Source organism: Fukomys damarensis, unplaced genomic scaffold, assembly GCF_012274545.1.
Source record: "Fukomys damarensis isolate Sample0158 unplaced genomic scaffold, DMR_v1.0_HiC HiC_scaffold_39, whole genome shotgun sequence".
Classification (NCBI taxonomy): domain Eukaryota; kingdom Metazoa; phylum Chordata; class Mammalia; order Rodentia; family Bathyergidae; genus Fukomys; species Fukomys damarensis.
The window spans coordinates 84,389,231-84,405,360 of record NW_022900951.1 but is presented as its reverse complement, the minus strand read 5'-3'; the positions used below and the strand labels follow the sequence as shown (position 1 = coordinate 84,405,360).

The following is a 16,130-nucleotide window of genomic DNA, read 5'->3' as shown; positions in this document are numbered from 1 at the left end:
ACTTCACATCCATTATGATGACTATAGAAAATAACAAGTGTAAGCAAGGATATGGAAAAATTATAACTCGTGTACATTGTTGGTGGGATTGTAAAATGGTGCTCTATGGAAAACAGTATGGAAGTTCCTCAAAATATTAAAGAATCAGAAATATGTTAACTTGAATAAGAAAAGTCATTCAATAGACTCTAACACTGAGATGACAGATATTGTAATTATTCAACAGAATTTTAAATCAGTTATTTTAAAATGCTTCAGCAAGCAGTTATACAAATATAGGATACAAATGTTTAAAACAATAGAAGGTCTCACCAAACAAATAAAAGATGTAAGAAAAGCAAATGAAAATTATAGAACTGAAATATACAATAACCAAAATGAAAAATTAACAGGATGGGCTTAATAGCAAAAAGAAGATGACAAGAAAAAAATCAGTGAAATTGATTATAGACAAAATAGAAATTATTCAATCTGAACAAGACAGAAAATAAATTGGAAAAAAGTACAGTGTGTCAGGAACATACGGGGCTAAAGCAATATATACATATTCATGTCATCAGAATTCCAGAAGAAAAATGTGGCACTAACAAAGTACTCAAAAAGTTATTGGTAGGGCTGGGGATTTAGCTCAGTGGTTCCAGTGTCTGCTTTACAAGCCCAAGGACCCAAGTTCGATCCCCAGTACCCCCAAAAAAAGTTATTGGTGAAAATTTCTTTGATTTATAAAATTAATAAGTAAAATTTTATTTGTCAAAATTAGAATATATTATGTACAATAAAATGTTTTGATATATGTATACATTGTGCAATGGCTAAATCAAGCTAATTAATATGAAAAATATCCAAAATTTGGTAAAAGATATAAAACTATAGACTCAAGAAGCTGAGCAAAACCTAATGAGATAAATCCAAAGAATTCCACATAAAGACACATCATAACAAAATTCCTTAATAGTAAAACAAAGAAAAACTCTTGAAAGCATTGAGAGAGAAGTGATGCCTTCATGACAGAGGAAAAAAACATGAATGAGAACAGGTTTCTTTATGGTAAGTCCAAAGGGAAATAACTTTTTTTTCAACTGCTGAAAGGAAAGAACTGTCAACCCAGAATTTTACAGCCAACAAAAATAAACTTAGTGGGGAAATCAAGGCTTCTCACATGAAGAAAATCCAAAAATGTGTTGCCAGCAAATATACCTAAACAATGAATCTCTAAAGGGAGTTTGTGAAATGGAAAAAAAAAAAAGACAAAAGAAGGAAATTAACAATAAGAAACAAGAAAGAACAATACAAACAGCTAAAAATGTAAATGCAATAGACTTTCCTTTTTTATAGCACTGTAAATTATGTTTGGCATCTAAAGCAAAAAATCATAATATTGATGTGATTCTAAATATTTAGGAGAAATATTAAAGAAAATTGCATTACAAATGGAAGAAGGAAATATGATTTAGAAGAGGTATGGTTTCTATACACTATTCAAACTGGTACTCACAGAGGAAATTATTACAATTTATCTGTCTATAATGTACTGCATAGTCACTGTGTGCGTACATATATATATATGTACGTATACAGAGGCATTAGACTACATATATTAGTACAGTATATATATATATATATACACACATATACATACATAGGTATGCATATATATTCACTTGAATATGTGTATGTACAATGATTATGCTCAGCATGACAGAGAAAGTGACAGAAAAAGAAAAGTGCTCAAAATCACTATAAATACATTAATACTGAAACATAAAAATGGCATTAGCAACCCAGAGTAAGCCAGGTAAAAGAAAACTACAAGAAGAAAAGAGAGAACAGAAAAGCTAAACTAAAATGGCAGACTTAAGAAATAATATATCAAGCCATTACATTATTTTTTTGCTTTTTTTCATTAGTTTATTGGTCCTTTTTAAGTATACAGTACAGTTAACATTTATAATTGGCATCTTGTACCTTTACATGACAGATCTTGGTTCACATTTTTTCCCCATAACCCTGCCCTCCCTTCACCCCCTCCACCCTCCCCTATTTACAAAGATTTTCTTTCCATTTTTTCCTTTTTTCACATTTTTCTTTTCCCTTATTTCCTTTCCCCTTCTCTTCCCACTTTCCCTTTAGCCATTTTCTTCTTATTTCACACTATCATTTATACAATTTGTGTCAATTTGTGTACTTTTAGTTTTTCACACCAGAAAAACTATTCCATATTTACACATGTGTGTCTTATTTATTTCACTTATGACCTCCATATGCATCCATGTTCCTATAAATGACTCTAGATTCTCACTCTTTATGGCCGAGTAGTACTCCATTTTATAGAACAAATACAACTTCTTTATCCAGTCTCCAAGTGATGGGCAATTGGGCTGTTTCCAAGTTTTAGCTATTACAAACTGTGCCGCTATAAACATTGGTGTGCATATATTAGTGTGGTATGATTCTTTTAATTCTTTCAGAAAGATATCCAGTATCTATTCCACTGATCCTCAGGTCTGTTTCTTTGCCAGTACCATGTTGTTTTTATCACAGTGGCACTGTAGGACATTTTCAAGTTGGGTATTGTGATACCCCCTGCCATGTCTGTTGCCTAGAATGGCTTTTATTATTCTAGGTCTCTTTTTGTTCCAAATGATTTTTTGGATTATTTTCTCTAGTTCTGTGAAATATACTGTTGGAATTTCAATCGAAACTGCATTGAATCTGTGTAGCAGTTTTTGGTAGTATGGCCATTTTCACTATGTTGATTCTTCCTGCCCAGAAGCAAGGGATATCTTTCCATTTTTTAATATCCTCTTTGATCTCTTTTTTTTTATAGTACTGCAATTTTCAGCGTAGAGGTCTTTTGCTTCTTTTGTTAGATTGACTCCTAGATACTTCATTTTTTTGATGCTATTGTGAAAGGAATTGTTTCCCTAATTTCTCTCCCAAGTGAGTCTGTTATTTGTGTACAAGAAGGCTACTGATTTTTGAGTGTATCAACCATTACATTGAAAGTAAATGTCCTAGGGTGTGGACCAGAGTTGTATACCACAGGCAGGTCCCAGCAAGGGCAGCTCCCCATCCCCAGCTGCTTGGGCCTACAGGTCCCAGCCAAAAGCTTTACTGGAAAAGAGATACACAGGCACACAAACAATAGCCAGAGATCCACCCAGATTCCATCCATAAGTGCACACAGATCCTAGCAACAAGTCCACTCAGACACCAGCAACTGGGGTCCACAGGCCCAAGGCAAAGTCCCTCCCAGAAAACAGCTAAATGGGGGCAGGCCCTATCCAAAGGCATGCATAGATAACAACCCAAGTATGCACAGGGCCCAGCCAGAATCCAACCCAAGCAACAAAAGAGCACAGAGATCAAGAAGACCACCACTTTGAATGCAGGAACTGGTGAAGTGGTGGGCAGCAGAGAAAAGAATTTTCAGTGGCTTGCTGAAAATTGAAGACCACTGGGCAAGCAAAAAGTCACTTCAACAAAAGCGCAGGAGGCTGTATTTGTTGAGATGAGAAGACATGTAAACAAGTCTAAAAACCAGACTTCCAGATAACCTAAGGCAACCCCAAAGGGAAACAAGATGAAACAATTTGATACTCAACCAACTGGACTCCCTGAACTGACAAAGAAACAGGATCTGGAAAAAATAAAATCAGAAATAACGTCTCATAAAACAACAGAGATTGCATCCATAGTGAAAGACATGATTAATAAGTTTAGAACAAACACAAACAAAAAAGATAGAACAGCTGAGGAAAATGAGGAGATTGCAACATAGAAAACAAATGGAATCCATAAAACAGATACAAACTGATTTCCAGGAGATTAAAAACTGCATTGAAAGTTTATGCAGAATAATGAGCAAATGTGAGTACAGAATTTCAGATATAGAAGACAGGATTACAATTAGTGACCAGGAAAAGAAAAACTTCTTAACAATAGCAAGGGACCATGAGAAATCAATCCAGCAGCTTCAAGATGATGCCAAGAAGAAAAACATAAGACTGATTCAAGACAATGAAGAAACAAGACAGAGTGCAAATGACATAAAAACTGTTCACAGAAGTAACGGCAGAAAACTTCCCAAGTGGGGGAAAAGAAATTGACCTACAGATAAGTGAGTGATATAGGGTTCCAAATAGCTCTGATTAAAAAAAAAATAACTACACCTAGGCATATAATAGTCAAGACCCCACAAACCCAACAGAACAAAATTCTACAAGCAGTTAGAGAAAAGAAACAAATCACATGGAAGGAAAACCCATCAGAATCACAGTGGACTTCTCAACACAAATCCTTAAGGCAAGAAAAGGCTGGTGAGATGTATTGCAAGCCCTATAAAAAAACAACTTCCAACTGAGATTGACATACTCTGCAAAACTATCTTTCAAAATTAATATGGAAATAAGATTCTTTCATGAAAAGAGCACTTTAGGAACTTCATGAATACCAAGGAAAAGACAATGAAGAGCACAACTCCAGGAAGGCCAGAAGAATGAATCCATAAGGCAAGACAAAAATTAAATGCAAAGGGGGTAATCCAACAACAGGAAAAGGTCATGACAAGGATAAGTCAATACATATCAACTATAACCATCAATGTTAATGGTCTCAATTCACCAATCAAAAGAGGAATAGACTGGCAGAATGGGTCAAGAAGCAAGATCCAACAATATGCTGCATACAAGAAAAACACTTAATTCAAAAAGAAACTCATACAGTGAAAGTTAAAGGGAGGAAAACAATAGTCAATGTGACAGGAACCCTAAATAAAAGCAGGAATAGCTATCCTCTTTGCAGATCAAATGGATTTCAAACCAACATCAATTAAGAGACACAAAGAAGGCCACTACATCTTCTAAAGGAAACAATCTAAGAGGAAGAGATGACAACCATAAATACATATGCACCAAATACTTGTGTACCCAGCTATATAAAACAAATCCTAATGGACATGAAAAGTCAAATAAGCACTAATACAACAGAAACAGGGTACCTCAATAGCCACTGTCACAAATAGATAAATCCACTAGACAGAAAATAAACAACAAAATACCAGAACTCAAACTCTCGAAAAAATGAACTGTAAGATGTTTACTGAGTGTTCCACCCCACAAAATTAGAATACATATTCCTTTCAGCTGCACATGGGTCATTCTCCAAAATAGACCATGTACTTGCTCATGTAACATGCTGAAGTAAGTGCAAAGGAATTGAAGTTATCTCCTTTATATTATCAAAGTATAGTGCAATGAAAATGGAGATAAATAGCAAAAGAGACTAAAAGAATTTCATAAACTCTATGGGACACAATGAAGAGTTTTAAAAGGAAAATTCATAATAGTGAATACTCATATCAGGAAAAGAGAGTGAGCTCAAATAAACAACCTGATGCTGAAACTCAAGCTTCTAGAAAAACAAGAGCAGGACAAAAACAAAGCTAATACAAGGGAGGAAATTATAATGTTCAGAGGAGAAATAAATGCAATAGACAGTAAGAGAATGATATTAAAAAATCAATAAAGCAAAGAGTTGGTTCTTTGAAAGAATAAACAAAATTGACAAACCCTTAGCAAAACTTATACCAAAGAAAGGAAAGAAAAGGCCCAAATGCATTCAATTAAGAATGAAAAGGGTGAAATTACAAAGAACCCAGCAGAAAGTTAGAGGATCATCAATACCTACTTCAAGAACCTATATGCCAATAAGATGGCAAACAAAGAAGAAATGGACAGATTCCTAGATATGTATGAATTGACAAAGATGACCTAAATTTTTTAAACAACCCAATATCAATAAATAAAATTTAAAATATAATTAAAAACTTACCAACTAAGAAAAGCCTGGGCCCTGATGGCTTCACCGATGAATTATAAAAGATATTTAAATAAGAACTATTGCTACTACAGTTTAAACTCTTCAGTTGAAAGGAAAGCAATACTTCCGAATTCATTTGTGGAAGCAAGCGTCACTTTGATCCACAAAACAGGGAAAGTCCGAACTGAAAAAGAGAACTACAGGCCAACCTCACTAATGAACATAGATGTAAAACTCCTTAATAAGATACTGGAAAAGTGAATGCACATCATCAAGAAGATCATAAACCCTTACAAAGTGTGATTCATCCCAGGGATGCAAGGATGGTTCAACATATGCAAATCAATAAATGAACTACACTATATTAACATTAGTCACAGCAATTAGAGAAGAGAAAAAAAATAAAAGGAATAAAGATAGGAAACAAAAAAATCAAACTGTCATTATTTGCAGATGACACGATAATCTATATAGAAGATGCCAGGAAAGCTTTCTAAACTTCATAGCCAAATTCAGTGAAGTAGCTGGATACAAGGTCAACCCACAAAAACCAATAGCTTTCCTGTACATGAACAAGAGACTCACTGAAACAGAAACTGGAGAAACACTCACTTTATAATAGCATCCCCCCCCAAAAAAATACCTAGGTATTAACCTAACAAAATAAATCAAAGACCTCTAATCTGAAAATGATAGCACTCTGAAAAAAGATATCAGAAAATGGAAAGACATCACCTGCACCTGGATAGGAAAAACCAATATAGTGAAAATGAACATACTTCCAAAACTGCTACACAGATTCAATTCAATCCCAATTAAAATTCTAACAGCATATTTCACAGACCTTGAGAAAAGAATCCAAAAATTCATTTGGAACAAGAAGAGACCTAGAATAACAAAAGCAATTCTATGCATCAAAGACAAGGTAGGGGGTATCACAATCCCCAACTTGAAACTACTACAAAGCCACTGTGATAAAAATAGCATGGTACTGGCAAAATAAACAGACCTGAGGACCAGCAGAGCAGATCAGAAGATGCAAAAATAACTGCAGACACAATCAGCCACCTCATCTTTGATGAAGGAGCCAACTATCCTCAGTGGAGGAAAGATAGCTTCTTTAATAAATGGTGCTGGACAAAATGGATTTAAATTTGCCAAAAATTAAAACTAGACCCCTATCTTTCACCATGCACTAAACTAACATCAAAATGGATTAAAGAGCTAAATATTAAAACAGAAATACTAAACTGGCTAGAAGGGAGTCTAGGTAGAACTCTTGAAAACATTGGCTTAGGAAAAGATTTCATGAACAAAACTCCAGTTGCATGTGAACTAGCACAAAGTGCAAGTCAATATGGATAAACCTTAAATAACTAGGATTAGAAGTCCCATTTGACCCAGGTATTTTCCTGCTGGGTATCTTCCCAAAAGAATTAAAAGAATCATAGCACAGTGATATATGCTCACCCATGTTTATAGCAGCACAGTTTGTAATTTCTAAAGCTTGGAAACAGCCCAATAGCCTATCAACTAGAGACTGGATAAAGAAGATTTTTTTTTAATAAAATGGAGGACTACTCAGCCATAAAGAATGAGAAATTAGAGACACAGCTAAATGGATGCACTTTGAGGTCATACTCTTAAGTGAAATAAATAGAACACACAGATGTAAATACAATAATAGCTTCTCTGGTGTGAGAAACAGAAAGTGTAAATAAGGATCAAAATGTGTAATAGCTAATGTGAAATAGGAAGAAAAGGGGCAAAGGGGGAGCAGAATCAGGGTGTGAGTAGGGAAAAGGAAAGAAGGGAATAGAATTAATATGAGAAAATGAAAAAATGGAAACAAAGTCTTTGTAAATAGGGAGGGGTGGAGGACTTGAAAGGAGGGCAGGGGAATTGGGAAAAAATAAGAACCAAGATACATTATGTAAAGGTACAAATTTCCAATGATGAATGTCATTATATTGTACACCTAAAATGTACCAATAGAATTAATTTTTTGAAATTAAATGGCCTTCATGTATCAAAAATACTCTCATTGGCAGAGTAGATAAAAAACATGACTACCTTAATCATTTTTCTCATCACTGGGACAATACTCAATACTCACAATTTAAAGGTGGTGAGGTTAATTTTGCCTTATATTTTGGTCCATGACCAGCCAGCTTCCAGGAAGAAACAATATAGCAAAAGTGCAAGTCATATGCGAAGCTGCTCATCTCATGGTAGTGGGGAAGCAGAGAGTCAAAGGAGAAGCAGGAAAGAGAGATATATCCTTTAGGGTCATATCCACAGTGACTCACCTAACAGCAAGTCCACTTTAAGGGACCCATTAATCCAATCCCTTACAAACACATGAGGCTTTGAGGGCCATTTTAGTTCTAAACCATATCAACTATTAGCTGTCCACATGAAATTCACTTCAAATATAACAATATAGGTAGACAACATAGAAAGATGGAACAAGATATACTAGGAAAACATTTGAAAAATCAACTATAGCTATATTATATTGGATTAAGTAGACTTTGGAGCAAAGAAAATTGCCAGGGATAAAGGAAAACTCTGTAATGATAAAAACATAAATCCATCAAGAAAACAGCAATCTTAAATATGTATGTACTGAACATCTTAAAATACATGAAACAAACTTGAAAGAGCTGAAAAAAGAAATGGATAACTCAACAATTATACTTGGAGATCTCAACATGTTCCTTTTAGAAACAGATATATCTACTAAATACAAAATAATCAAGAATATATAATATGTGAATAACACAATCAACTAATAAGATCTAACTGGCATATATGGAACATTCTGCCCGATAACGGCAGAATATACATTTTTTCACACCCCTATGAGACATTCATTAAAACATATCGTATCCTGAGTCATAAAACAAAGGCAAATTTGAAATAATTGAAATTATGCACAATGTTTCTCTGAGTATAATAGAATCAATCTAGAATTTAAGAACAGAATGAAAATGAAAAAGTAGCTTATCAACTGGAAATTAAGCAACAAAATTCTAAATAATCCATTGGTTAAAGAGGAAGTTTCAAGGGAAGTAAAAATACATTCAACTGAATGCAAATGAAAACAGAGCATGTAAAATATGTGAAATATAAACAAGATGGCAGACTAGAAGAACAAATTATGAATGGTGGGTGTACATGATGGGTATGGCAAAAAAGAGGTAGCATAAGATATATGAATAGTATTAGAATGTTTTCTGGTTGTTGTAATGGTTAATCAATCTATTACATGTTAAAAAAGCAACAAAGAACTATACACACACATTGTTCCAATATCAATTTCCTGGTTTTTATATTATATTATATTATAATTCTGTATAATTTTAATGATTGAGGAAAACTGGGTGAAGATTGTACAGAACCTTTATGTGCTAGTTTTGCAACTTCTTGTGGCTCTTTCATTATTCATAATAGAAAAAAATTATAAGAAACCACTTATAAAGCAATTAACTCAGAAATAAGAGTGTGGAAACTAAAATTGAAGGAGTAAATAACCAGTGGATTGACCAATGGATTATTTAGAGGTTTGTTGCTTAATTTATTTTAATAGCCTAAAACAGTACACTACTTTTATGAAAGGATATATTTTAAATGGGAATAATTTATAGGCCGGAAACATACAATACCAAGGACATTTAACAATGGGATCAAAAAACATGTGATTTTGAAAAACAGCCACAGATTAAAACATCTATCTTAAATCAGGCAACTGGAAATTGCAAAGCTCTGGTGCATAAAATACATTTGCAAACAATAAAAAAACAAGTATAAGGTGTTTTGGGGCTAGTTGTTTAAATCTTATCTAGTAAGTGGTAAGGATAGAGAATTTTCATGCTAGATAACCCAGAACCTATCCCTGTAATGGTCATGCAGTTAATTCATTTGTATATACTCTATATATGGTCTCTCTGAGTTATTTTTCCCTACAGAAAATATTGATTCTTAGCTGTGCTATGGAAAAAAATATTTGCATTGATTCGAATATGTAGTGATAATTACAAAGGAGCAGTGGGAGAAAGTACCTCTGCATATGGTCCAAAATGGTACCAGTAGACATAGGAAGCTATTTAAATTTCAAAGAAATTGAAAATTTAGTTCCTAAACACATTTCAAGTGTGCAATGGCCAAATGTGAATAATGAGTATCATACTAGAACAGAATAGACATAGAACTTTACCAAAAGATTCTATTAGGCAATGCTGCTCTAGAGCATGAAAAACATGTCATTTCCCTACAATCAAACAGAGCTACAACCCGAAGAACTCTGTCAGGAATTTGTATTGCATTATCTAGGGTTTGCATATACATATAATTCTACTCTTAGCAATATTTCACAGAATGTTACACTGCTCACATGTTAGGGCTTTGGGGTGATGTTAGGCCTGGTTTTCTAGTTACGCTCTAACTTTGACTAGGTATGTTACTTCACTTCTCTATGCCTGTCTTCTTATTGTAAATAAATAAGGATAGGGGGATAACAGTACCTGCCTCGTACAGTTGTTGTAAGAATTACATAAAATAAGCTCAAAATTTAATATATGTGATCTATAAATGGTACTAGTGTTATTCTTTAAGTCTAGAAGTTTAACTTATCTTTGTAGGACCTACAATTCAGGTGACCAGTGGAAAAGGCAACAGAGAACATTCAATCCCATGAGTAGCAAGGGAGACAGAACCTAAAGGGGCAGCAGGCAGTGGCCCCACGGAGCTAAATCCCTAGCCCACCCTTTGTCTTTTGACTGACATAAACAGCAACCACATTGTTCCTCCATAATAACTTGAGGCCACCAACATAAAAGAAGAGACATTCTCTTCTAAGATCTATTTATCTTGTAACTTTCAAAAAGTCAAGGAGTACCTTATTCTTTTTTTTTAAGGAGTACCTTATTCTTGGCCTTAGGGAACTCAGAATTGAAAGTTAACCACTAAGTCTACCAAATAAAATAAAAGCACAATATACTGTCTGGAAAAAAAAAGATTATCTAAATAAATCACTCAGCAGTAGGGGTATTTGGATTTGTTATTCCATCTGTTTCTAGCAATCAGATCAAATTACTTGATATACAATTAGTAAAATGTCACTATACCCAATCCTTTGTGAATACTATACAACAGGGCTACTGTGCCTCCATTATGAACTGGATAAGTACTTACCGAACATCTCCTACATATAGGGCATTTTTACCCTATTCTGATCATTACCAAACTATGACGGGCATGTTACATTCAGCCCTTCTCATATTTTTTTGTAGAAAGCAAAAGCAACGTGAAAATTATTTTTACATTTTAAATGGTTAGAAGAACTGCCTTCAACCACTATTACTGAACACTGAATGGCTTTGGGAATTAGCCTCTGCTGAAAACTTCGTGTTTCCTAATTAATTTAACCTAGAATTTCAGGGCATGCCAATGCTTTGTGTGAAACTTACACTGTATTAAGGCCATTTAACAACTAACATTGTTTGAGTTCCAAGTAACGTCAAGATGTTTTATATACTTCCTACACTATGATAAAGCAAAACAATAAAACCACAGTGAGATTGTACTTCACACCGACTAGAATGGCTATGATAAAAAATAAATATATTAATAAATGTTGATAAAGATATAAAGAAAATTGAACTCTTAATACTGTTCAGAAGATAAAATAGTTTTAGCCACCCTTGTAGTTTGTCCCTCAAAAAGTTACAGTATTAACATATGACCCAGCAGTTCCACTCCCAGTTAAGTGTCTAAGAGAAATAAAAGAATATGCCTGCTTAGAAACTTTTACAGAAATGTTAGCAACTGTTGCAAATGTTCATAATAACCAAAGATGATAACAAGTCAATTGCCCATAAAAATATGAATGAATAAACAAAATGTGTTAAATACAAAAAATGGAATATTATTTAGCCATATAAAGGAATGAAGTACTGATACAAGATCCAATTTAGATAAACTTCAAAAACACTATTCTAAGTGAAAATAGACAAATATAACCACATTTTATATCATCCTATCTATATTAAATGCCATGAAAATGAAAATTCATAGAGATACAAAATAGACCAGTGATTGCCTAAGGCTGAGGGTAGAAATGGGCAGTGACTAAAAATAAACATAAGGTTTCTTTCCAGGTTGATGGAAATTATTTAAAATAAGATTGTGGTGGTGGTAACACAACCCTATAAATACTTACAATAGTTAAATTGTATACTTAAAAAGCTGCAAGGTCATAGAATCAGTAGCTATCAAGAGCTATAAGTGAGACCACAAAGAGACCACAAAGAAACATGAAAAAAACCTTTGGGGAATGATGGAAATATTCTATATCTTTGTTTAAGTTGTAGTTACATAAACATATATATTTATATCCAAGGGGATTGAACTTTACATGTAAAAGGATGAGATTTACCAAATGCAGATAATACCACCATAAAGCCTTAAAAAAAGCTATAACAAGAAGCAACTTCTCAATTCCCACATAAATTTCAGCATACATATTTTCTGAGTTCAAATTACAGTTCCAACAGTAGTTTGGGGACCTTAAAGCAAGTGCAAAGGACAGTTCCATATCTCAAAATCCATTTAACTATGCAAATGAGGAGCTTTCTTCCATACTTCAGTTGAAAGTGATTAATCTGCAATGAAATAACAATCCAAAAGATAAATATTAAGAGAATAATGTAACAATTCTATTCCAAGAAATGAATATGATATGTGCTAGTGCACTTTCAATAGTATATAATGAGAACAACACTACACATTTGTAGCTTTCCTCCAAAAAAATAATTCCAGTCTTATCAAAAGAAACACATCAGACAAAACCAATTGAAGGATAAAGCATCTGACAAGTTATCTCAAAATTATCATGGTTGCCAAAACAAACAAAGTCTGAGAAATTATCACATACCAGAGGATGATAAGGAGATAGAATGACTGAATGTAACATGCTACCATAGAAAGGACAGGAGAGCTAAACTACTGAAACTGGAATAATATGTGAAGTATAGACAATAGTGACATACCGATGTGGGTTTTTCTGCTGTGAAAATATAGAACAGTAATGTAAGATGGTATTGATAGGAGATTCAGCAAATACTACTCAGATATTTTGAATATCCACAGAAAAAATACCTTAGACCCTTAGCTCACACTATATAGAAAAATTAACTCAAAATGTGTGATAGATTTAAATGTAAGAGGAAAAACAATAAAACTTTTAGAAGAAAACTGTGGAGAGAGTAGGCAGACTTCCTAGGTACACTAAACACATGTTCCATAAAAGAAAAAGGATAAACAAGACATCACCAAAATTCAAAATTTTTTCACTTCAAAATACATTAAAACTGACTGTGGTGGTACATGCCTATAATCCCAGCACTCTGAAAGACTGAGGCAAGATGACCACAAGCTCAAGCCCAACCTTCCTAAGATTTTGTCTCAAAAATAAAAATATACAAAATAAAATAATTTTAAAAGGGTTGAGGATGTAACTCAGCACAAAGCCCCTGGGTTCAATCCCTCATACCATGGAAAAAAAAGGCCAAGAAGGGAAAGACAAGCAACCCACGGGCAGGAACTTGCATCTATAATATCTAAATAATTCTTATAATGCAATTAAAAACAATTTAAAATGGACAAAAGAACAGACAATGCACCGTAGAAGATACACAAGTGATTCATAAGCATATCAGTCATTAAGAAAATAAAAATTTAAATCATAATGAGCTATCATTTCACACCCACTTAGAATGACTATAATAAAAAACAGACACGGGGCCTAGGATTTAGCTCAGTGATTCTGCCACCTGCCTCACAAAGAACAAGACCCGAGTTTGGTCCCCAGTACCAAAAATAAATACATAATTAAAAAACAGACACAAATTATGCTGAGGATGTGTAACAACAGGAACCCTCATACATTGGTAGTGGAAATGCAAAATCGTAATGCCACTTTGGAAAACAGTTGGGTAGTTTCTTAAAAAGTTAAATGTAAAACTTCCCTATGACTCAATAATTCTACCCTTATGTATATACCAAAGATAAGTGGAAACATATTTCCACACAAAGACTTGCATGAGAATGTTCATCTCAGCATTAATCATATAATATGTGATATAATATCCAACAATTGGAAACAATCTAAATGTCTAACAACTGGTAACAAAAATGTGGTACATCTATAAAGTGGAATGCTATTTGTCAGTAAAAAGTAAAAATCATTTATATATGCTATATAATACAGTTAAACTTTAAAAATATTGTGCTAAGTGAAAGAAGCCAGACACAAAATATCACATATTATATGATTTCATTTATACGAAATGTCCAGAATATGCAGGTTTATACACAAAGTATTAGTGGTTGCCTAGGCTGGGAGTGGAAATAGTATTAACAGCAAATGGACATGAGATTTTATTGGAAAGATGAAAGCATCCTAAACCTGACTTTTGGTGATAGCTGCATGATTTTATAAACTTACTAAAATCATTTAACTATATACTTTTGAAAGAGGTGAATATTATGATATGTAAAACATATCTCAGTAAAATCATTAAAATGGAAAAATAGGAAATTGTGTGAAGAATTTATGGGAACTATACTGTATTTACAACTTTTCCATACATCTAAAACTATTCTGAAACTTTAAAAAAATTATTAAATAAAAATTTAAAAATATATGTTCATGGATTGACATCAGTATTTGGCATACCTGTTTGTATGAAAAGACACTTTCAAAGATAATATATGTAAAATATCTTTATAGATCAGCATTAACAGATGAATATCTGGAAACAGTTTTGGTAATAGAGAACACTAATTTTGACCCCCAATTAAGCAAAGTGTTATTGCTTCAAAAGAATTCTATTCTTAGTATTCCTGTGTTACAAAACTGTACATTCTTATGTTAGTAGTAAAAGTATTATTATATTTTTAATTCATCAATAAACATTTATCAAAATTTGCTTTCTCTCTTGTCATAAAAGTATGTACAAAATATCCTCTTGTTTACCTTTTGGCTCACAAAGCCTAAAATATTTACTACCTGGCTTTTTACAGAAATGTTGCCAAGCCCTGTTCTACACCCTAATAGGGTAAATATAAACATAAACAGTTTCTTTCTTGAATGTATTCTTTATCACTATCTAGTTTTGGAAAAATGCCCTCCTGGATATTCCTTTTCAAGGAAAAGCCTTGCATCTAGTCTGTTATGATGCTATTTGGGGTTTCCATTAAAAGAAACATTACCAGCTTAATAGTTCTAGCAAAGCCTCGATATCATCGTCATTATTGTGATATTAAAGTGGCAACACCATACCACTGTATTCTGAGGATGACCCTTATTAAATGGTAAAGTCACCAAGTTACAGACTCACTGAGATCTCTTAGATATCAAGTGGCTCCCATGGCATCACACCCTGCCTTTGGCATCACCCTGGCACAACACTTTACTAGGTGTCATGTTCTATCACTGCTGTGGCAGAACCCTGGCCTGATGCCACTCCAGCGAGGTTTTTTAACTCTACTTTTTTTCCACTCCCTCCTTGATGGCAGGGAGGGGGAGGGTAGCTACAGTCACCGCTCCGGGCTCAAGATAGTGCTCAGTTCCAACTGTTGTCCCTTCCGCCTGCCACTGCAGGTCAGGGCCCCGGGAAAACAGAAACTTTAGGCTCCAGTAACTGTCTTGCCTCGCTCATGTACCCGTTTCAAGTGTTCGACTCAGCGCACCAACAGAGATCACCCACCCCAGCTCTTCCACACAGTTTCACACGAAGCCGCTCTCCGTACCTGACTCCATTCTCCAGCTGTCATCGTGGGCCAATTCCACCGGCAACTTGACTACGGAGATCACAAGGGACCCTGGGGCTTGTAGTCCTGCACTGGAAGGGGCCAAATCCATGAGAACCGGAAAGTAGCCTCCCTGCCCTGAACTGCCCTCAAACTGCAACTCCCAGAAGCTCTCCGCAATAGGAAAAGAAACACCGGAACGAAAAAGGTCAGTGATTGGTGGGGTTTAAACCTCTTTTGATTGGCAGCTGGAGGCCGGGAGGCGGGTTTTGCCTGACATTGTTGCGCTCGAGAAAGAGAGACATGGAGGGGTGTGTGTCTAACCTAACGATCTGCAACCTGTCTTACAGTGGGAAGCTGGAAGAGTTGAAGGAGAGCATCCTGGCCGATAAGTCCCTAGCTACCAGAACCGACCAGGTAAAGCCGCTCTACAGCTTGTCCGCAGCCCGCAGCGTTGGCAAAACCTACATGGCTTCTCAGGCCCCCCAAGCAGA

At 34.5% G+C, this 16,130-nt stretch overlaps 2 protein-coding genes across 4 annotated transcripts in view; one reads left to right on the top strand and one right to left on the bottom strand.

The window, feature by feature from the left end:
* The window catches only part of Atg4a (autophagy related 4A cysteine peptidase), a 58,037-nt gene extending 42,241 nt beyond the window's left edge, over positions 1 to 15,796 (bottom strand). Inside the window, exon 1 of the mRNA XM_010603051.3 lies at positions 15,637 to 15,796. Coding sequence (XP_010601353.1) covers positions 15,637 to 15,748 — 112 coding nt within the window. The 5' untranslated portion in view covers positions 15,749 to 15,796. The remainder of the gene's footprint in view (positions 1 to 15,636) is intronic.
* A 93-nt stretch (positions 15,797 to 15,889) lies between these two features.
* Psmd10 (proteasome 26S subunit, non-ATPase 10) overlaps positions 15,890 to 16,130 on the top strand; it is a 6,938-nt gene continuing 6,697 nt past the window's right edge. For 2 of the 3 annotated variants that reach the window (XM_019204369.2, XM_019204368.2), the window contains exon 1: positions 15,890 to 16,053. In XM_019204369.2, coding sequence (XP_019059914.1) covers positions 15,940 to 16,053 — 114 coding nt within the window. In that variant the 5' untranslated portion in view covers positions 15,890 to 15,939. The remainder of the gene's footprint in view (positions 16,054 to 16,130) is intronic. The other variant, XM_010603050.3, reaches the window with a different exon arrangement.